The sequence below is a fragment of the Notolabrus celidotus genome, chromosome 20 (genome assembly GCF_009762535.1).
Source record: "Notolabrus celidotus isolate fNotCel1 chromosome 20, fNotCel1.pri, whole genome shotgun sequence".
In the NCBI taxonomy this organism is placed as follows: domain Eukaryota; kingdom Metazoa; phylum Chordata; class Actinopteri; order Labriformes; family Labridae; genus Notolabrus; species Notolabrus celidotus.
The window spans coordinates 18,912,814-18,935,810 of record NC_048291.1 but is presented as its reverse complement, the minus strand read 5'-3'; the positions used below and the strand labels follow the sequence as shown (position 1 = coordinate 18,935,810).

The window sequence follows — 22,997 nt, the reverse complement described above, 5'->3', positions numbered from 1 at the left end:
ATTCAGACTTCATTCCATATATATTAATTTCCTGAACGGCTTGCCATATATATGTATGTATGTATATATATATATATATATATATATATATATATTTATATATGTGTGTGTGTGTGTGTGTGTGTATGTATATTTGTGTGTATATATACAAATATATACATAAATATATATACACACAGACACACAAATATATATTTATATATACATCTTGTTTTATCTAATTCATATCCTTATATCCAATAATTCCTTAAATTTTAATGCTATCATTTTGCACATTTTAACACATTTGTTAAAAGAACCCTGCTGTCATTTTTTTCTGTTAATCTGTAGAATAAAGACCCCTCATTGGGACATGAAGACCTCAAAAATCAGCAACAGTTTGTTGTTAGTGTCCAAAGTGGTAGCTACAGACCTGAGTAGTGGTGTTGATTAGAAAGCAAAAGTTTAAAAGTATAAAACAACGAATGTTAACCGTTTCTTTACATTTTCAAAATATGAAAGAAAACAAAAACACTGGGGCATACACACCATAAATGAATAATAACATGATTGTAGTCATCGATGGAATGCAGCTGTAAAGTATTCTTCTACTCTTTAGATTTTTACATTTCTAAATCAAATAGCTTCAAAAGTATCCAATATTTGTAACTGATAAAGCACACAAAGAGTTGTAAGGCAGACATTTGAGATAAATGTTGTGTGTGTTGTGTTGCAGTGCTGGTTGACATTCTCAGCTTTGTCCACCAGAGGGAGGAAGTGGTTATTTTAAAAGTCCCCTGGAGATGCTACCAGTCCACATCTGCTGAATAAGACCTACAAAGTAATAAATATCTTTCATTTTAGCAGTGTGTAGAGGAGTGGTGGATGATTAGAGCCACTGAAAGACCAAATCATGTGGTGATATATTCTGTCATATAAGTCAATAAGGCACCAATGTAAATACGATAATGCAGATGATGAGGTTAAGGCTGATTATGAAGTCTCTCTCCATCATTTTCTTACATGACAGAGCAGCATTGACAGGTCTTGCGTTTGGAAGTGGCCTCTCCTTCTGCTTTAGCAGGTGAAGATGAATCATGCTGAACCTTTTCACCATCCTCTCTCTGGACTTGACCTCCTGCCCCATTTCCCTCCAGAGGAACATCCCGAAACCCTCCTTCTCGTTGTGGTTCTTTATCTTCCTGAGGCAATGTTTCAGGCCCTATGACGTGTTCTTCTCCATCCTCTGTGATCATTACTCGCTCCACGGTGAGCATGCCTTCATGATTATCTGGATCGGCATCCTGGTCGGTTGTGTCATCAGCGTATCCCAAAAACAAAAGAGTGACTGGGCCATCCACCAGCTGTTGATCGACCACAGTATCTACCTCTCCTGCAATGTTGTTAACCGCTGTGATGCATCTGTCCTCTTTGTTTTCTATGCTTACAGCACAGTTCCCTACCCCAAGCTCAGCTTTCATGTTGTTGCTTCTGGAGCTGTCAAACTGCATATTGTCCTCCTCTGCTGTGGCATGACTGGCAGAAAAAGACATGATTTTCCTCTCAGGTTCTTTGCTGGCACCGTCATTCTCTGTTGCTGTCCCTGCCTTGTTTGGCGTGACTTCAACCTCATCCAGCAGCACACTCATTCCAACTCCATCGATAGTGCTCAGGATCTGCCCGAGCTCTTCAGTGGTGGGGGGACTTTCCACTCCGCCCAAGGCGTGGATACTCTTCCTGCCATCATCAAATACAGTGGTGGTTGCAGGAGCACCACCTGGTGCGGACACAGGGGTCACTGACCTGACAACAGAAACACCTGTCTTGGGGTCTCTCTCCACCTGCACAGCTAGTGTCCCCAGGACTGCAATATGAGAGGACAGAATGGAAGTTCAGATCCACACAATACAGTCAATCTATGATGTAGTTCTTTGTTTGATGACAGTTATTAACCTTCTGGTCTTCTTTTTTTCTTTTACCACAATGGTTATTATGAGCATGTTATTTGATGTTATCTTGATATCTTTCTTTATTCTTTTAATTGACTAAAGGCATAACTGGGGACAGGAAATACAAATTAACAATTGTGGGCACGTATTTGGTCTAATGGCTAAATTGCGCGCCCATGAAGCAGTTGGCCAGGGTTCGATTCCAGTCTGTGGCCCTTTCATGCATGTCATTCCTCCACTCCCAAAATTGCTATTATCTTTATCGGTGAAACATCAGCTTATTTGTATCTGTTGGAATTTAGCACTAAGTAATTTGCAATGTACCTATCAAATTAAATATATAATATAAAAAATAAATAAATAAATGAATGGCTCACCAAATAGCCACCCCAACGCCTTTAGATAATTACAGCTGTATCTGTTGTTGTTCAAAATTACATCTTAAATGTCAAATAATGAATGAATAAAGGAGATGCATCTGGCACCTGAGGAAAACATTTAGAACACTTCACTCTGAGAAAACTTCAAAGTAAAATTTTTTCTAACTTAATCAGATGTTTGAAATATTTTTAACTACATTGAATCAGTATTTTTTGCTCTTTTTATACATGTAATTATTTGATTGAGCACGTCTGTCTGATAGTACAGTGAAAATAATTGAGAATAGATTGTAATCTTATATTCAGCTTTCTTTCGTTTTGTCGTACCTCAGATAGATAAGATAAGGTAATACTTTATTGATCCCTGTGTGGAAATTCAGTTGTTGCAGCAACACAGACATGTAGCAAGAGTAGTACAACAATAATAGAGCATAAATGGAGAATACATTTAAATAAAGTAAAAATAAAAATAGATAAAAATAAGAATACAAATTTAAAGGTATATACAAATGTTAAATTACAGGTAGTAAGAAAATGTTATTCAGTGGTGACTGGTTGACATGGTGTGATTATGATGTGGCTATGACAGATTGTATGCAATATAAATAAATAATAAATATAGATGGATATGTAAATATGTCTTTATACAGAGAAAGAGAATAGTAAAAAGTATATATAATAATAACATAATCAGTTGTAATATTCAGTACAATATAATGTAATATAATATAATATATAACACTAATAATTTGATAATATAATATAATATAGTATAATTATTATACTAATACTAATAATAATATTAATAATTAGATAGTAAATTTAAATATAATATAACATAGTATACTACTACTCAGGGGCGGAGCTTATGGGGGGGCTGGGGGGGGCGGCGCTCCCCCGGCCCGGGGTGGAGGGGGGCCCGGGGAGGCGGGTCCGGGGGGCTGGGGGAGGCGGGCCCCTCCCGCGGGCGGGCGGACTCGGCAATGGTACTATGAGCTCCATTGGTAGAGCTGGATATGTTTTAAAATTTGAGCAGAGCTGTGGTATCAGTGTGTGTGGGCTTATATAGGTTTCCCCAGTCAGGATGAGTCATGGTTGGTTAAAACCTAACTATAAGACTGACTTGAGTCGTGTAGTTGAGTGTAAAATAGTGAATAAAATGTCTGCTGCATGACTGGCTTCACTTTCATTCTCACCGTTTGAATTTACAAGTGGATCGCAGATATTTTCTCCCAGTGTATTTTGGGTAAAACAGTCATCAACCCAAACGTCATCAACCGTCCATCAACGTCATCATCCGTCACTTGTCAACAAAGTGCAAGCTCGGTGGAGCATTTTGATAAACCAAACATGAGTGGCAATTTGTATAAACATAAAAGTGGAGCGACAAAGCGCAAAGAAAAGGAAAAAAGAGAGGAAGGAAAAAGCAAGTTACAAAAACTGGACACATATTTTGTTCGTCCTACTGGAGATGAACCTGGCGTTGTTGGCAGCGGTTCAGGCCCGCCAATACTGGCAGCACAGTCAGGGAGCCAGATTTACAGGTAGCAATCTAACAATCATGACACTACAGTCTAAACAATGTGTGAGTTAGTTGTAAACTGTTGATTGTTATTGTAGTAGCCCAGCCACCTAGCTTATATCCCCTTCTTTCTCTCTCGGCTGTATAGCGGTGATGTTACGGACTCAGCAGTTGCTAGCTGCTCCAGGGTAGAGCCAGACCTAGTAGCTGACCAGCAGCCCCCCTCCTCACTCGCGCTGGACACTGGAAATGAAAGCAGCAGCAGGTCTCCTCTTTACGCTGCAGGTGACACGCATACCACGGCGGATGAAAACCCTTCTCCGGAGGGTTTTCCGACTGATCGGGCCAATTTTTCTGAAAACAGTCTGGATGCCAACATTAAAAGATACATCCTTAAGATGGGCCCATGCAGACCCAAAGGTCCATTTCCCACTGATAAAGACAATCGGTGTTTTTCTTAAAGTTATTACACCTCTACCACTAAAGTTGGGATGAAGCAACAGATATCAAAATTAATGAAGTGTTTATGGGTTTTGAAGCGACTGTGGGCTCATCAGCTTCAGAGCTTGAAAACCAAATCCTGGGCTCAATAGAGAAAAACGGAATAGATCTGTCAAAGTGCCGCGGACAGGGCTATGACGGGGCCGCGAATATGAGTGGTGTGTATTCAGGCGTGCAGGCAAGAATAACAGAGAAGGAGCCCCTTGCCCGCTATGTTCATTGCGCTGCTCATAATCTCAATCTAGCTCTCAACGATTCTGTTAAAAACGTCCCTGGAGTAAGGCAGTTCTATGACACCGTAGAGATGCTGTACAACTTTTTTGGTCACAGCATCAAACGATGGGCGCTCCTCGATAAGTTAATGACGCCAGAGAGCAGAAATGTCACATTAAAACGCCTCTGTCCCACTCGCTGGTCTTCTCGACATGATGCGCTTTTTGCTTTAAAGCACAGATATGGAGACATTATGAGAGCCCTCGTCAAAATATCCCTGACCAGTGACAAAAAAGATGAGCGTGGTGAAGCAAGTGCGCTCAAGAATGCCATAAGCAAATTTTCTTTCATATTTCTGGTCAACATGCAAACCAAGATTCTGGAATGTATAAACGCTGCCTCACAGTTACTGCAAGCTAAGGACGCGGATATTCTGAAAGCATCTACTCTACTGAAAAACGCCATCAGTGTGTTGATGGAGTTTAGAGAGCAATTTGATGAGGCTAAGTCTGCCACTCTTGCTCTAGCTACTAAATGGGGAAGTCAAACGCAGTTTGAAACAACCAGGGCCAGAAAAGTTAGGCGTCACTTTGATGAACTTTCTGAAGACAGTCGCCTCACTGACGCAGAGAGCAACTTTCGGGTGAACGTCTTTAATGCCTGTCTTGACATCATCATCCAGCAACTGTCCCAAAGATTCATCAGTTTAAATGGAACTGTAAACATGTTTGAGGCAATTCACCCAAACACACTGCTGCAAGCACGGGATGAGGAGTTACATCAAGCTGCCCTGCGGCTTAGTGAGCACTACAGTCGGGACATCGACCCCAGCTTCGCTGGCCAGCTGCTTTCCTTCAGAACATCTTTCAGGGACCAGATACCAATGCAAAAGTCTGTTGCGGATCTGGCAAAAATGCTTATTGTCAACCACCCAGCAGTAACTTCTGCATTCAGCGAGGTTTGCACCGCCCTGCTTTTGTTTTTGACTCTTCCTGTCACAGTTGCAACCTCGGAGTGCTCATTCTCCAAGTTAAAACTGATCAAAAACCACTTGAGGAGCACGGTGGGACAGGAGAGACTAAGCGGACTTGCAATGTTGTCCATTGAGAATGAAAGAGCAAAGAAAATGGACATACAGCACATCGTAGATGAGTTCGCGGAGCGCAAGGCTCGTCGTATGCCCTTCAAATAGTGGTGAGTAGGCCTAGTACATATTGATTTTGTGTTTGTAAGTGAACATGCGGGCCGCTGTGCCAATTTCACTAAACTGTATAGCTGTTGATACAGAGACCAACTGTGCCCTCATTAGCTGAAAGAGTTAAAGTGGGTGTCAGAATGATGTGGTCGCTATCCGTGGTGCTGAAGTGCTTTGAATTTGTGTTGTTTCATTATTTGGGGCCAGGTAGCCTAATGTTTTTGTTGTTCTCTTGGTTTGTTGGACTTCATGTCCGTTTGATTGACTTCAAAATGACATAACTGTGTGTAAAAAATGTAGAAATGCTTGTAAGCCCCGCTGTTGCGGACATGTATGTTGTAAAGCAATGTTATGATGAGGGTTTTAAGGGCCCGGTCATGTGCCCCGCCCCCGGCCCGGCAATGATATGTTCTGCTAGTGCTACTACTACTACTACTACTACTACTAATAATAATAATAATAATATAATATAATAGTATAATATAATACAATATGATATGGTATGCATGAGTGATTTAAGTGTGACAGACAGTGCAGGGACCTCACAGATTTTATTAAAAGTTAAGATGCAATATATTTTGAGTTACGTTGAAGCAACATTTGTTAGTCATTTATTGATAATGGAATCCACTCTGCTGCTGTTCAACAGACAGTGGTTATCACATTGAAAGTCAGAACTCTAAATGGTGTGTGAATTCTAAATGGTGTAATCCCAGGCATGTTACAGTGGAGCACACTGTCTGCACCCCTGATGTGGAACTTTTGGCGGTGGGATTACGGCCGTACTATCTGCCGCGCGAGTTTTCACACACCATCGCTGTGACTGTTTACATTCCTCCATCAGCTGCAGCGGCTTCAGCGAGTGACGTCATCCAGTCTGTGATCGCGCGCCTGCAGACGCAGCACCCCAGCGCGCTCATCCTGATCAACGGGGACTTCAATCACGTCACCCTCTCTCCTGTCCTCACTAACTTTAAACAGTTTGTGAACTGTGCAACGAGAGGGAATAAAACTCTGGACCTTCTGTATGCTAACGTGAGGGGGGCTTACAGCTGTTCTCCTCTCCCCCCTCTAGGAGAATCAGACCACAACCTGATCCACCTGGAAACCACCTACAGGCCACTCGTGAAGCAGCAGGAGGCCTGCACCAGGATGGTGAAGGTTTGGTCTAAGGATGCAGAAGGAGCCCTCCAGGAGTGCTTTAATGTCACAGACTGGGAGCTTTTTAAAGAGGACCATGGTGAGGACATTGAAGGTCTCTCTCGTTGCATCACAGACTACATCCGCTTCTGTGAGGATACCATCGTCCCAACCAAAAAGATCCGCTGCTTTTCAAACAATAAACCCTGGATTGATAAGGAAATTAAAGCCCTCCTCAACAGGGGCCTTCATGTCCAAAGATCAGGAGGAGCTCAGAGCTGTCCAGAAGGAGCTGAAGAGGGAACTCCGTGAAGCTAAGAACAGCTACAAGGAGAGGATAGAGGCCAAGCTGGGACAGAACAGTACGAAAGAGGTGTGGAATGGGATGAAACAGATGACAGGATGCAACAAGCCTGCTCTGAGAGCTGAAGGAGACCCAGAATTTGCTTCTGAGCTGAACCTGTTCTTCAACAGGTTCGACACAACCCCCAACACGGTGAGCTCAGATGGTGATACTGGGTCGTCAACCACCTCAACGGCCCCCATTCACACCTCTGCTGGAGACTCTGCTCTTCGTCCAATCAGCAGCTTGGCTACCTTCCCCCCCCTCAGCCCACCAGCAGCTTCTATGGACAGCCCCTCATCATCATCAACATCATCCTCCTGCTCCCTCCTGCTCCCTCCTGCCGAACATTGACATTAACACCACAATGGTCAACTTTCCACAGCACTCGCTCCCCCCCCAAAGGCTGCAGTCAGGCCTCTAAAAACATTCCATTTGGATCAAACTAAAAGTTTAAATATGAGTGGTAGCTTCTGTTTTTACAAACCTAACCCCACTATACTAAACATTTAACTGTATGATCAGTCACAACAAAACCTTCTCTCATATCTCACCTGATCGGCCATCTTGCAGACTTTCATGGAACATTCTTTGTGCCATTTGTGTAGAGAAGTGATCTTCAGAGCAGCTGTTCACTAAAAAGAAAATAAAGGTAGAATGCATGCGTTAAAGTCAAGCTATGATTATTAGCTATCTCTGATTAGATCTCATACTTTGAGCATTTGTTTGGAGGTGTGTTATAATCCATTATTACCAACTCTCTTACAGATCTTGACAATGGTTATTAACTTTTATTAACTTTCACTAAGATGAGCAAAACTAGAGCTAAACTGATCACACGTCATGTCAAATCAATTTGTGGAAAAGAGTTCCGGCGCATTTTGCTTCTGCTTGTTGACACATAGACCGTAAGGTGAGGTAAAACCGTTTGTTTCCGTTCACATCAAAACAATGTGGCTAAAACGCTAATTTTGGTTAGCCTGCTAAATCAGCAGGTTAAACAACACGGATACTCTAATATTGGATCCTGTCTAGCAATATTTCAGTCAGACAACTCATGTTTACTTAAGATAAAGTTTATTGCAGCATACAGTATTGTCAAGTTCTTTAATTTTTATGCAGCGTCCCAACTTGAAAGCACAGACAGACAATCAGACCAAAAGTGACTGGACTCCACTCAATTTAGTCAACGTGTATCTTATTTTCCTCCTTTTATTTGATTTCTTTCATCCCAGAGTTTTTCAGACACAGTTCCCACTAATTAGGTGAAAAACCTTTAAATAAAGGAATAAAAAAGACAAAAGAAATACCTGCATCAAAACACATGGAAATGCAACATAAGCACAGAGCAAGAAACCACAAAGCAGCATCTGATTCAATGTATCTTAAACAACTGCCTATCATTGCTTTTTTACCACAAGTAATATAATTAATAAATCAATTCAACTTTCAGGAGACCTGCCAAAACAAAGTTATTTAAATTAATATATTTTATCATCTCATATGAAATAGGTCAGTTATTTATAAATTAATCATGTATCATGTGTATTTTAAACAGTCCTAGTAATAATTAATCATGTATCATGTGTATTTTAAACAGTCCCAGTATTTATAATCTTTTAATACAAACTTTTACTAAACACCAGACATTCTAAACAAACATTTCAGCAGCGCGCAGAGGAAGTGCGTGCCCGAGCCGGCACCGCAGCAGCAGCGATCATCAGTTGACAAACACACAGTTCAAAACCCAGCTCCTACCGGCTGCCTCTTCGGTTTCTTTTAGATTGTCCTCTGCACCACCGATCTACTCCATACAGCAGTCTGTTTTAAAGTGCAGCGCTTCTGCCCGCTGCTCTCCAGTGCGCGCTCTGACAGACCTGCAGCAGGTGCGCCTGATGAGACACCTCATGCCCTTCTGGGTAGACGCTGTTCACAGCTGATTACTCGTATTTACAGATTTTTATATCACATATTAAACAATCTAATCATGATTTAGTATATTTATCTAGTCCTTATTGTAACATATCTTTTGTTTATTGATCCATTGATCTGTTTATTTATTTATTTATTTGTTCTGCATAGCAGCATACTAGTCATAGCAGTTTTAGTCATACTAAATAGATACTTATTTTTGTAAACTCACCTTGGATAGAGTTGTAGATTTTATTTCTAATATTATAAATATATTATATAAATACAATTATATATATCTTAATATATTAAAGCCTAGCTAATTATGGTTAGTTCATTATTCTACTGTTTTTTATTCTATTTTTACAGTTTGACTTGACACCTCCCACTCGATCTTCCCTGGAAACACTGGACAGATCGCCAGCTGAAGAGTCAAACTTGGTCCAGGTCCTTGATGGACTACGGTGTCTTGCCATCTTGACTAGCGATTTGCTCTTCAACAGGTAGCAACACAACGAGTCGCCTGACGTCCTGATGAAGAATGGTACTTTGTATCTTCTCCTTTTGTCTGCCAGGGGTTGAATTGCCTCCGTTGGCTTTCTGAGGTCTCACCACAGGAACACTGTAGACTGTTAAGGACATCGTCCTTAACTTGGCAAGGACCAAAGAGCTCTACTGAGGTGTATTCAAATGGGGCGGCAGGTTCAGTTCTTTCCAACGGTAAACCACCCATGACTTGTTGGCATGTCTTCGCCTTTCCTTTCCTGCAGGTTATGCAACCATCGACCACATTTTGGGCTATCCTCCTCCCTTTTATGACCCATGCTGTCTTCCTCATTTTGAGCAGTGTACCAGCCACACCATCATGATTTTCACTATGGGCTTCTCTAGCTAATAGTGTTGACACCCAGGCATCGTAAGGCAAAAGAGGGACAGCAACTTTATCTTCCTTGAAGACCTGCACTCGCCCACCACATACCAACAGTCCAGAGTCATCTTCTCTGTAGACCACCAGCCTGTCTGTTGTGGTGCTTGAGAAAGTTGCACTCTCTTGTGCAGACAGAAATAGGTCTCTCAAGGCATCTTCTCATTCTCTTCCAGAGACAGCTCCTGCTGAGGGGATCGCCTCCCACTTTGGATCATTTCCAGCTTGAGTCTGTCTGCTGAACTTTTTTGCTGCTCTCCAGATCCATGCAACAGTCTTGACCAGACGGGTTAAGGTACTGAACCGTTTTACACCAACAAGCTTTTGTATTACTGACCCTGCTGGTGGCCTCCTTTGCTTTGCTTGGACTTGGTTCTCTTTTTTTCTAGGTTCCTGTTGGACCCTTTCTTGACTCTGGTTCGATTCTTGTTTCTTTGCCCTGGCCCTTGTCAGCACAGCTACAAATGCCTTCTTTTGCATTTTCCCAACACTTTCTCTGGAAGTTGCTGCTAATTCTTTGGCTGCCTTGATCGGCCACTCATCCTCGGGCAAACTTAAAAACTTTGGTCCCTTCTACCACTCTTAGTCTTCATCCAAGATTTCTGGACTGGCTCCTCTTGTGATGATATCAGATATGTTCTGTGAACCAGGAATCCACCACCAGTCTTGAATTCTCGTAGCATTCTGAATTTCTCCAATCCGATTTGCAAAGAAGGTTTGATAGCCATAACTTTCTCGCTGTATCACTCCCAGGACTGTTTGGCTATCCACAAAATGGTACCACCTCTCAGCTTTGATTTAGCTGTGCTGCTCAAAGTACTTCTTCAAGTGTGAAGCAAATACTGCCCCGCACATTTCCGCTTTAACAGCATCGCCTCTGTGATCCAATGGAGTCAACTTGGCTTTGGACTCCACCAGTCGAATGATTGGTCCCTGGTCAGTATCCCATCTCAGATACATCACTGCTCCATAGACATGCTCACTTCCATCAGAGAATGTGAGTGCGAGAGGTTTTTCTGTACAGCAGGGGGGAGTCAATGCTCTGGGGAGCTTGACTTGGCTGAGTTAAGAATATTCTTCAAACAGGTTGATTGCATCTTGCCTGAGGTCATCTGACAGAGCCATGTCCCATGTCTGTTTTGCAGGACAACTCTCATCCTTCGCCTCCTGGAATGCTCTGCGTACCAGAATGGCACCCTTCTGTTTAAGTGGAGCTACCAGGCCAACTGGGTCATACAATCCTGACACTTGGCTGAGAAGTTCTCTTCTGGTCAGGGGGTTTGGAGTCTGAGCTCTGATTTGTTCTCGTTGCAAATCTTGGCCAAGTCTCATCTTCTTCTTTCTCTTAGAGAAATTGATCGCCACCATGACATGCAGCTTGTCATCTTCGACAACGTAGCCCAGACCAAGTGCTTTATTGTCCTCATTCCGCATCTGATTCGGTAGGACCACAGTCTTGGTGTTGTCCTTCTTGGCTGTGCTCTCATTCTCCTTCCTCCCACTTTGGCCAGAGTAGACCCATGGCTTCAGCTCAAACCCTCCGGCTTTAAGGATCATCTCCACGTTCGCTGTGATGGTTTTTAGCTGATCAAGGTCATTGTGGGAAGTAAGAATGTCGTCAACGTAGCTGTCTTTTTGAAGCACTTGGCTTCCTCTTCGAGGTGTGTGAAAGGAGGGAGGCTAGCAGTCTCACACATAGCTAGTTGTGCAATGCACCCTGCTGGCTTGTCTCCAATGTTTACTCTGGTTATTGCGTACTCCCCAAGCTCTCCTTCTTCAGAGTCTCGCCAGAGAAACCTGTGCAGGTGAACTTCTCTGTCTTGCAGCCAAACAGAGTTGTACATCTTTTTGATGTCCCCCAGCACTGCGTACACTCCACTCCTGAATCTCAGAAGGACAGCACGAAATCTGGTTGAGGACATCTGGGCCTTTCATCAGCAGATTGTTCATGCTGACGCCTTTGCACTTTTGGGTGCTATTCCAGACAAGTCTCACTGGTGTCATGACAGAGTGAGGGTTTGGAGCAATGAGATGACTCACATACCACACAGATCCCTTCCAGCTGACAATGTCATCTTTGCTCAGTTTAACTGCAGCTCCCCGGTCAACCATTTCATGTACTTGACCAGCATAGGCAAATTTCCAATTGAGTTCTTTGGCCAGCTGTTTCTCTGTCCTGAGAAATGTTGCCTCAACTGTCCTTTTATTGTCTAGCAAGGAAACAGGATCCTCCAACCAAGGGTACCTGGCATGCCAGTGTGGCTCTTTGCTGTGGCTGTCCCCTGCAACATGGGTGAGGCCTGCTTTTACAACCTCAAGTTCCCTCTCCTCAGCAAGAGTCATTTCTTTTCCACCAGGCTGGCAGTTTCCGCAGCGGCCACCTCCGCATTTTGGTTCACAAGCTGCGCCAATGCTTTCCCAGCTCCACCACTGCAAGAAGTCCCAATTACTGACTGAAGTACTTGACTTCTGGAACTTGGTCCCAACCTGTTTGCCTGACAGACGTTCCCCTTGAGCCTCTATAGCAAGTTCTTCATATTTTACAGCAGCTGCTCTCATTGACCGGGCAAAATGTGTTTTTGACATGTGGGCCGACACAGTTAGCTTCTCAAAAAGCGCTGGATGAGAGCCTCCGAACGTCTTTCCGAGTGGTCCATCCCACAACACAAGATCCCCAACAACTCTGATTCTTTGAGGTGCTAGCTGGCCCTCTCTGTGACTTATGAGCAGATTGTTCTCCTTGGGCCTCCTTAGCTCTTCGAGTGATATGTCTGGGAAGAACATTTGAAGTTCTTCAGGTTTTGCTGTCTTGTGGATGTCTGCAATCCTGTCCAGCCCATAGCATATCAATTGGTGGGATTTGAGTGTGCCCTTTGGAGTCTGCACTCGAATCTTCAAAAGGTATCGTTTTGTTTTCACCTGCACATTCATCCCCCCAACTCCATGAACAACCAGGGTGATTTCTTCACTTCGGAGCTTAAGTTGGCTCGCAGCTCTGTGGATTATGTAATTAGTGTCGGATGCCAGATCAATTAACGTGCCAATTCTCTGCCCAGCATTTGCAGTGACTTCCAAAATCATCATTATTACTGGTAGCTCCTGCAATCCACTCTCTGCCAGAAGACCTGTTGGATCCTTTACCGTGCAGAAGGATCTTGATGCAGTGTTTGAAAACACACGTCTCGACACTGTTTCGCCAGATCAGAGGGAAGTTTCTTGAAGAAATCCTCTTGTTCTTCTGTATACTTCCTCTGGCTGCTATCCTCCTCAGGACCAAACCGGCTCTTTCTCGGACCAGCTCCACTTTTCTTAGACCCAGCATTTGGACACAAATAATAATGATGCTCAGAAATATGATCATCCTTGCAGTCTTGGTTCCTACACAGAAACCCAGGTTTACAGTAGGAGCCATCATCATGAACTTCAAGACACTTTTTGCAGGCTCTCAACTTCCTTACTGCGTCTTTCTTTTCTGCAAGTTTCAAGCCTTTGAACTGTTTGCAGAAGTAGAGCTTCCTCCTGTGTTTGCCATCCCCACAGACAACACACCCTGCTTGCTCCTCAGATGACTTGGTGGACTTAGTTCTGGCATGTCTTTGCTCAGCCCTGGTGTCCTTTCTGAAAGGATCCTCCTCCCTCAGTTGCTCCAGTTGCTCATATATGGACTCCTGAGCTTGAAGGAATGTCAAGAGGCTGTCAAACCTATTGTTAGGTAGCACAGCATTCTTCTTGTCAGCAACATAAACAAGCCATTCTTTCTCGAGAGACTCTGGAAGCTTGCTTTCAATTGACTTTGTCACCAGTGGATTTTTGATGGCCCCTGTGTCCCCAAGGTTGATTAAGTCTTGAAGAGCCTTCTCCGCAGGTTGTATCAGCTTGACTATCCTGCGAGGCTGATGGTTTCTGACTGCTGGCATTTTCTGTAACTCCCCCACTATTTCGATAGCAATAGCTGTCCGATTTCCATAGCGATTTTCCAGGACACGGAAGATGTCATCTGCAGTGTTGTAAGAGGTAAGGTGAAGATCTCTTCTGACCTTGTCATCAAGACTGTCCAGTAGTTGAACCTTTTTGACCTACCTTGAGCCAGTTGGCTCCCCCTGCTGCTGCAGAGCCTCCCAGTCCTTTTTCCATCTTGTAAACTCACGCTTATTCCCTGTAAGCTTGGGCAGAGTTGTGGGCTTTAACTTGATGGTCTGTAATGGATAGCTGGGAGTTGAATGAGATGAAGTTGGTCTTTCTGCATCCTCTTTTATCTTTGTCACTATAAAGTCTGCCTTCCTGGAGACCAACTTTGGAACATGCAGCTCCAACCCCTTGAAATGGCTCTGAAATTTCTTCTGATCATCTGGTGGGATCCATCGTTTCCACTGATCATATGTCTCTTTTGCAGATTTTACCAGCTTCTGCAGGTGACCAAGCATGTATTCATATGCTTCACAGTGTACACTTGGTTGCACACCTGCAACAACAACGTTCGCACTCAGACCCTGTTACCTGAAGAGCAACAGACAATTTTTCTTCCCAAAGTTTGACCACAGAGTTGTTTGAATCAGGCCTTTGACCTCCTTTAATTTCACATCACACTCATTTGCAGTCCTTGTTAGGTCAGCTTTTTGCTGCTCAGTCAACACAGCTTCTTCATCTGTGCCCAGCTCCGCCTCCAGCTCTGCAATGAGCACAGTTTCCACATCGTCATTTGCCTCCATGACCCTTTCAGCTTCCATTGCAATTTTATTGTAGCTGTCTTGTAGCTCCTCTTCAGTCATTTCTTTGTAGGTCTTTGTGATGCTGTTCACAAGACGAGAAAATGACCTCTTTGCAGTTGTCCTTTCAACTTTGAGTTGTTCAATTGTTTTATTGAAAGCTTGGTCGGCCATTTTGGCTCTCTCCACAAGTTTTTTCCACAGAAGAGGGTGATTGTTTTCAACTTGATTGTTTTGGGTTCACAGAATTCCTCTTCCAGGTTTCCAGTTTTTTCTTCCTTCCAGTTCACCGGTTCCCGGCGGTTCTTTAATTTTTATGCAGCATCCTAACTTGAAAGGACAGACAGACAATCAGACCAAAAGTGACTGGACTCCACTCAAATTAGTCAACGTGTATCTTATTTTCCTCCTTTTATTTGATTTCTTTCATCCCAGAGTTTTTCAGACACAGTTCCCACTAATTAGGTGAAAAACCTTTAAATAAAGGAATAAAAAAGACAAAAGAAATACCTGCATCAAAACACATGGAAATGCAACATAAGCACAGAGCAAGAAACCACAAAGCAGTATCTGATTCAATGTAACTTAAACAACTGCCTATCATTGCTTTTTACCACAAGTAATATAATTAATAAATCAATTCAACTTTCAGGAGACCTGCCAAAACAAAGTTATTTAAATTAATATATTTTATCATCTCATATGAAATAGGTCAGTTATTTATTAATTAATCAAGTATCATGTGTATTTTAAACAGTCCTAGTAATAATTAATCATGTACCATGTGTATTTTAAACAGTCCAAGTATTTATAATCTTTTAATACAAACTTTAACTAAACACCAGACGTTCTAAACAAACATTTCAGCAGCGCGCGGATGAAGCGCGTGCCCGAGCCGGCACCGCAGCAGCAGCGATCATCAGTTGACAAACACACAGTTCAAAACCCAGCTCCTACCGGCTGCCTCTTCGGTTTCTTTTAGATTGTCCTCTGCACCACCGATCTACTCCATACAGCAGTCTGTTTTAAAGTGCAGCGCTTCTGCCCGCTGCTCTCCAGTGCGCGCTCTGACAGACCTGCACCAGGTGCGCCTGATGAGACACCTCATGCCCTTCTGGGTAGACGCTGTTCACAGCTGATTACTCGTATTTACAGATTTTTATATCACATATTAAACAATCTAATCATGATTTAGTATATGTATCTAGTCCTTATTGTAACATATTGTTGTGCTGGTACTTTGATTATACTCTTTCATGCGTGGGTGGGAATTACTTCACACAACAAGGGATCTTCGTTTTAGCTTTTACTGAGGTCACTTCAGCAAATACAGAGGGAGAACATTGGCTACTTTTCTGTCTGGTTGTGGTCTCTGGCTCGGGCACAGACAGCGAGATAGCGTGTCCATGCAGTGAGCCGTGACTACCATCAGAAACCAAAACATCAACTGAACATCAAAACCAGAGAATCTTGCCACATCCTCACACACGCCCACGTGACACGCAACAACCAATCACTCGCCACACTCAGTAGTACGCACACACAACAACATATAACAACATAATAGAGCATCACCATAACTATAGTGAGCTGCCTTACACTACACCCCCTTCAGGAGTACTGAGTCCCTTCAGTACAGGTGACTCAAATAAACGTTATAAGGAACAATTATTTCAAACAAAAATTTACTGTTAGCTTAAATCACACTCTTAGTAACTCAAAATTATCACTTTTTCAGGACAGTAGACACCTTTAAAATTATGCCTACATAACTCAACAGATAGCTAACAGTCTCTATTAATGACTACTTCCTGTATCTGTCTGGCTTATGAACTACTCGCCCACTGGAAGTTCTCACAACACTCTCTGGACTGTCTCTGACTGCTGGTCCGTTCTCCTGCTGACACCTTGAAGCTCCATGCTGAGGGGCTTCTCCTCGATCACGTGACTTCAGAGGTGTCCCATCTTCTGCTGGATCCTTAGACGTGTCTTCTTGTAGTGGCAGCTCTGGCACTGTCGAAGCATCCACTTCAGGTGGCTGTATTGCTGGGTCTTCGTACAACTGCAGCACTTGGCTCCGTAGGCGTTGAACCCAAACAGGGACCACATCACTGTTGTATGGCTTAAGTCGATCATGATGCATTATCTTGCTGCGTTTCCTTCCCCGGATCTCATAGAGGACAGGACTCCGGCATGCTGAAACGACTAAGGGGCCCATCCAAGGAGCTTGGAGCTTGGGGCTCTGTCCCTTCTTCTTGGTGTCATCCTTAACATAAACCAAATCTCCAACATCGTAGGAATGCTCTGCTGCTCGAACATCATACGTCTTCTGACGTTCTTGTGCCATGCGGAGATGCTCTCTCGCTGTGTTTTCGTGCCTCCTGGAGTCCCTCTGTCAGGTTATAGAGGAAATCTGGTGCCTCCATCCGGCCAGATTTCAACTCTGCAGCCCCGGACCAGATATCTTGAGGTTGATGAACCTCTCTTCCGAACATCAGCCTGTTAGGTGTGAACCCAGTGACAGCGTGCCGTGAGCTGTGATATGCTGAGGTGAGAAGTGGCAGATGCTCGTCCCAGTTCTTTTGGTTCTGGTCCACGTAGCACCGGATCATCTGCAGCAGGGTTCTATTGAACCTTTCCACCTGTCCGCTGGAGGCGGGATGATAAGGGGTGGTCTGTGTCTTTGTGATCTGCAGGAGCTTGCATACACTCTTGAATAAGGAGCTCTCGAAATTTCGACCCTGGTCGGTGTGTAACTCAAGGGGGGCTCCAAACCGGGCAATGAAGTCATACACAAGCCTCCTGGCTTGCTCCTTGATCTGGAACAGGAAAGGCTTCAACCCATCTGGTGAACTGGTCAATGATGATGAGAATGTACTTGTTCCCTCTGCTTGATATCGGGAAGGGGCCGAGGATGTCAAGTTGGAGGCGGTCCAAGGGCGCTCCGGCTTGATAACTTTGCAACTTGGCTCGTTTAACAGGCCCCTTAGCTTTGCATGCGTTGCAGTGCTGACATCTCTTTATAAACAGGTGGATATCCTCACCCATTCCATGCCAGTGGTAGTTCTGACGTAGGCGCTCCAGGGTCTTTGCCTCCCCCAGATGACCAGAGTGAGGGGGATCATGGCAAGCTTGCAGAACCTATTGTTGCATGGACGCTGGGACTAGTAGCAGCAGAGCTGGGCGTTGTGCTCCTACTCCCTCCCAGTAATAGTTGCTCCTTGTTGCAGCACGACCTGGGGCCAACAGAGCCAGAACTTCCTTACTGCAGGGCTCTCCAGTGCCACCTGGTCTTTAGTAGGAAGTGCCCCAGATGTTTTCCAGATGTGGAGGATGGAGAGGACAGGGTCGGCTTTCTGGAGTTTGGCCAGCTCTTCTGGGCTGACTGACTGCAGCCAGTTAACCACAGGAGGCTCCAGCTGAGTTGCAGGTGACTGACTTGCTTCTGTCGGCTGAACATCAGCATTTGTCTGGATACATCTCACAGCTAGTGGCACTACATCATCCACATCATCTTCGAACCTTACCCACTGCTCATGAATTTTTTGACAAAACTTGCATCCTTGACATGGCAGGTCGGACAGGTTTTTCCCAGCTTGGTAGCAGTCACATTCATTTGAAGGATCTTTGGTTTGTCTGGACATGGCGTCCGCATTTGAGTGTTGGCGGCCTGCTCGATGCTCAATGTTGAAGTCATACTGGCTCAACTCTTCCAGCCAGGATAAGCTTCGACTAGGAGCCCGAGACATACTCCTTTTGGCAGCGCTGCTTTGCTGGTAGAGAAGTTGCACAGTCTGATTGGCACCTCTGGGCACTTGAATCACTTGAATCGAAAGAGCCAGGTGAGGCTGCCATGATCGGTTCTCAGCAAGAATTTCCTGCCTAGAAGGTAATGGCGGAATTGTCGAGTGAAACGCACAACAGCAAGCAGCTCACGTCTGGTGACGCAGTATCTCTGCTGAGCTGGTGTGAGATGGCTGCTAGCGTATGTGAGGACTCGCTCTTCGCCCGACTGCAATTGCGACAAGACAGCTCCAATACTGTGGTTCGAGGCGTCAGTGTCAAGAATGTACTTGCCTTCAACAGTGGGGTATCCAAGCACTGGTGCGGTTGTTAGCTTTTCCTTCAGCTGAGCAAAGGCGTCCTGGTGCTCATCTGTCCACAGGAATGTGGCGCCCTTCTTTAGAAGATGGTGGAGTGGGCTTGCCAGCTCTGCAAATGCTGGAACAAACTTGCGATAGTAATTACAAAGCCCGAGGAACGCCTGTAGCTCCTGCACATTGCTAGGGGGCTTCCACAGCTGTACATCCCTGACCAGAGCTGGGTTTGGGCCGATCCCGTCTCTGCCCACAACGTGGCCCAGGAAAAGGACTTCCTCTTGAAGCAAATGACACTTTGAGGGTTTCAACTTTAGCCCGTAGCTGTGGAGACAGCTGAGGACCTGTGCGAGCCGATCCAGGCTTTCATCCACTCCTCTGCCAAGGACGATGATATCGTCCAGATAGATTAGCAACGTTTCCCACTGAAATCCCCTGAGGATGAGCTCCATTGCCCTCTGAAACGTGCTTGGGGCGTTGCATAGTCCAAACGGCATACGGGTGTACTCGTAGAGGCCCCATTTGGTGATGAACGCTGTCTTCTTGCGGTCTTTGTCGTCCACTGCTATCTGCCAATAGCCAGACTGAAGGTCGAGTGTTGAAAACATAGTGGCTCCTCCGAGAACATCAAGACACTCCTCGATTTTGGGCAAAGGATATGCATCCTTGATCGTCAAGCTGTTTAGGCGGCGGTAATCAACACACCACCGCACTCCTCCATCCTTTTTTCGCACTAAAACAACTGGAGCGGCCCACTCTGATGCAGATGGAGTGATAACACCTGCCTTGAGCATGGCTTGAAGATGCTTTTCCTCTTCACTTTGGAAACCAAGGGGCGTTCTTCTCACTGGCTGGCACACAGGCTTGGCCGTTCCTGTGTCAATCTTGTGAGTGACGGCAGACATGTAGCCCAAGTCAGAGTCAATCTTGGCAAAAAGAGCTTGGTAAGTCAGTAGTAGCTGGAGAAAACGCTGGTGCTGCTCCTCACTGAGCATCTCACTAGTAGCACCAACCAACCCTCGGAGGTGGTCGGGAAGATCAGAAATGGTTGCTATCCTTCCAACCCTCAGTGGTGGTGCAGTTTCTGACTCTTTCTCTACGCTGGGCTCTGCATTCTTCTCGGAGGAGCATAATGGCTCCTCAGGATAAGCTTCGACTAGGAGCCCGAGACATACTCCTTTTGGCAGCGCTGCTTTGCTGGTAGAGAAGTTGCACAGTCTGATTGGCACCCGTTTCTCCATGGTAACAGCAACACTTCCAGAGGCCACAGCTTCTGTGATGGTCAAGGGCTCTAGTACAGCTGGGACACCTGGCTTCGGGTTCTCCACTTCGCCCCACACCACGCACTCGGATGTAGGTGGTATGGTGGTGCTCTCTCCTAGGGTCACCCTGGTAACACAATAGTCTGCCCCCTCTGTTACCACCTTAGAGGGCACAAGTTCGTCACCAATAAAAACTTTGCCGCGGGTATAGATGACAACATCATGGGCCTTCATCAGATCATATCCAAGAAGAACAGAGTCGCGTATTGGGGCCACATGTACATCCCAGTCTATCAATTTGGATGCAATTTTAAAGGTGACCTTCAGCCCGCATTTTGCCCTCATGCCATCTCCTACGCCTGCATTTAGAAGGTAAGTCTCATGTAGGTCATTTGGATTGTTCCCTGCGAGACTCTGATATAGCTCCACAGAGATGACAGTTGTCTGGGCCCTAGTGTCCACTACGGCCTGTGTGGGAATGCCGTTCACAGTTATAGGAACCTGCAGACTCTCACCTTGTTTTTTGGTGCAGCCGATCTGTAGTCCTTGTGGTTGGTTATCTGGACAGGGTGATACTCCCGATAGCGAACGTTGGCCGATGTCCTTGTTGTCAAGGTTTCGTGCACCTGTTGGACTTGGTGACCTCATGCAATCCCTCCTTAAGTGTCCAGATCCTCCACATTTGAAGCAGGGGCCAACCACTCCATGGGTTGGGCTTGGGGACTGGGAGCGCATTCGGCTGGGCTGCACTTGGAAATGGTTTGGCTTCCTCTCCAGCAGTGAGGGTGATTGTGTTGTTGTTCTAGTCTGCTGATGTTCCGCATAGGTGGACTGGAAGTGTCCAAGCTGCAGCTGTAACTTCTCTACTGTATGAACAAGGGTCTTGACTTGATCTGTCAGTGCAGTGAACTGATCTGTAGTCACATACTGTGGGGTCTGCACCCTTCGAGCAGTAGCAGTGGTATCCTCACAGGCGTCCCCATCACTGGCCCAAGAAACACGCCTAGCTCTGTTCTTTGCTTCAGTTTCACGCCCCACAGTGGCTTTGAAGTTATGTTCGTGGGCCTCTACACGCTGTTGGGCCTCTGGAAGGGAGCATGGATCTCTGTTCATGACCTCATAGGCCACCTTTTGGTTTCTTAGACCCTTAAGGAAAACATCTGTTGCTAGTTGGTCTTGTAGCTGGAGATCCACGCCTGGGTATGCAAGCGTGATAAGGCGCTGCACCTCTTCTGCAAACTCAGCAGATGCCTCCTTCCCTTGTCTGAGTTCCCCTAGTTTTCTTCTTACTGTGGTAGGGGGGTCCTTTCTTCCAAAGCGCTGAGCGAGCTGCTCCACCAAAATAATATAATCCTCCCTGGTACGTTCCGGCAGTGAGCAGACATATCTTATTGCAGCTCCTCTCAAACACTCATGTAGCCTGTCCACTCTTTCTGCAGCAGTCCATCCATATTTTCTGGCTCTGCGCTCAAATGGCAGCAAGAAAGAGTCCCAGTCATCATTTCCATCAAATGTGGCAAGTCTAGGTCTTTGTACCTCCTGTACGGCGAGCTGGTTGTTGAGTGTGACAGTGCTACTTGGCCTCTGCTCGTCATGATAGGACAACGGGCACGAGGTTTCACGCTCAGTCTCTCTATTATCTCTCCGTCTGGTTACAGGTTCAGGGTTCTCGCCCCTCCTGGGGAGACCCGGGCTGCGGGCCCTCCTGTTGATGACTTCCAGCTCAGCCGCAAACGGCCCCTCCAGTGCGATCTCTTGGTATCACTGGCCTCTCCCAAGCAGCTAAAGGTGCTGCATCTTGTCTGTCTTGTGAGGGATGCTGTAAAATCTCACCTCCATCTCCACTGGAAGCAGCCTGTGGTGTTGAGGTTTTCTGTGCAGCCGAATCTCCTCCAGTTAGGTGTGTGAGGACTGGAGCCAACATTGTTTGTAGGCTTTGATTTTGGTGATCCAATAAAGTCTTCAACCATGATGGGGCTTGATCAGGCTCAGGGGGGCCTGCTGTAGCACCTCCTTCAGTCATTTTATTATTCTCTTGTCACTTGTGTCTTTTTATTTATTAGTATTTTATTTTGATAGTCTTTGCTCTGGCATTATTATTGCCTTACCATCATCTTGTAGGGCTGTTTGCAGTCTGGCTTGGTGATTTGGGGCACATTAACAGTCTTCAGTGATAGATAGCCACAGCTAGCAAGCAGCAGTGTCCTGGCAGTAGCTTGTGTTATCACTCTCTGGCTCCTGCGCACCCCGGTGAGCTTCTGTCAGTTTCTGTTGGCATCCACTAGCTCCTTCTATCTTCCGCTAGCTCTCATTAGCTCCCGTTAGGACCGTTTATCTTCTGCTAGCTCTTGTTAGCTCCCGCTAGCGCCGATTAGCATCCGCTAGCGCCGATTAGCATCCGCTTGCGCTTGTTAGCTCCCGCTAGCGCTGATTAGCATCTGCTAGCTCACGTTAGCTCCCGCTAGCGCCGATTAGCATTCGCTAGCTTATATTGGTATTAACTAGCTCCCCTCTTTGTCAGATGGACGTACTCACGGTTGAAAAAGTCAACGAAGATCCCACTTCTGACACCATTTGTTGTGCTGGTACTTTGATTATACTCTTTCATGCGTGGGTGGGAATTACTTCACACAACAAGGGATCTTCGTTTTAGCTTTTACTGACGTCACTTCAGCAAATACAGAGGGAGAACATTGGCTACTTTTCTGTCTGGTTGTGGTCTCTGGCTCGGGCACAGACAGCAAGATAGCGTGTCCATGCAGTGAGCCGTGAGCACCATCAGAAACCATAACATCAGCTGAACATCAAAACCAGAGAATCTTGCCACATCCTCACACACGCCCACGTGACACGCAACAACCAATCACTTGCCAC

At 45.3% G+C, this 22,997-nt stretch overlaps 1 protein-coding gene across 1 annotated transcript; it reads right to left on the bottom strand.

The window, feature by feature from the left end:
- Window positions 1-265: 265 nt before the first annotated feature.
- On the bottom strand, window positions 266-9,609 carry LOC117832382 (paralemmin-2-like). The gene is made up of 4 exons (XM_034711481.1): window positions 9,523-9,609; window positions 8,981-9,026; window positions 7,777-7,857; window positions 266-1,843 (listed from the first exon to the last, which is right to left on the bottom strand). Exons 1-4 carry the CDS (start codon window positions 9,607-9,609, stop codon window positions 999-1,001), a joined length of 1,059 nt encoding a protein of 352 aa, XP_034567372.1. The 3' UTR covers window positions 266-998.
- Window positions 9,610-22,997: the final 13,388 nt, after the last annotated feature.

Bases quoted from the DNA above. Each gene is read 5' to 3' on its own strand.
- LOC117832382 (XM_034711481.1), bottom strand. From the start codon at position 9,609: ATGGCAAGACACCGTAGTCCATCAAGGACCTGGACCAAGTTTGACTCT. The intron at 9,027-9,522 runs GTGGGAGGTGTC...TGTATGGAGTAG, and splicing joins GTGTTTCCAGGGAAGATCGA to ATCGGTGGTGCAGAGGACAA. The intron at 1,844-7,776 runs GTGAGATATGAG...CTCATATTGCAG, and splicing joins TCTGCAAGATGGCCGATCAG to TCCTGGGGACACTAGCTGTG.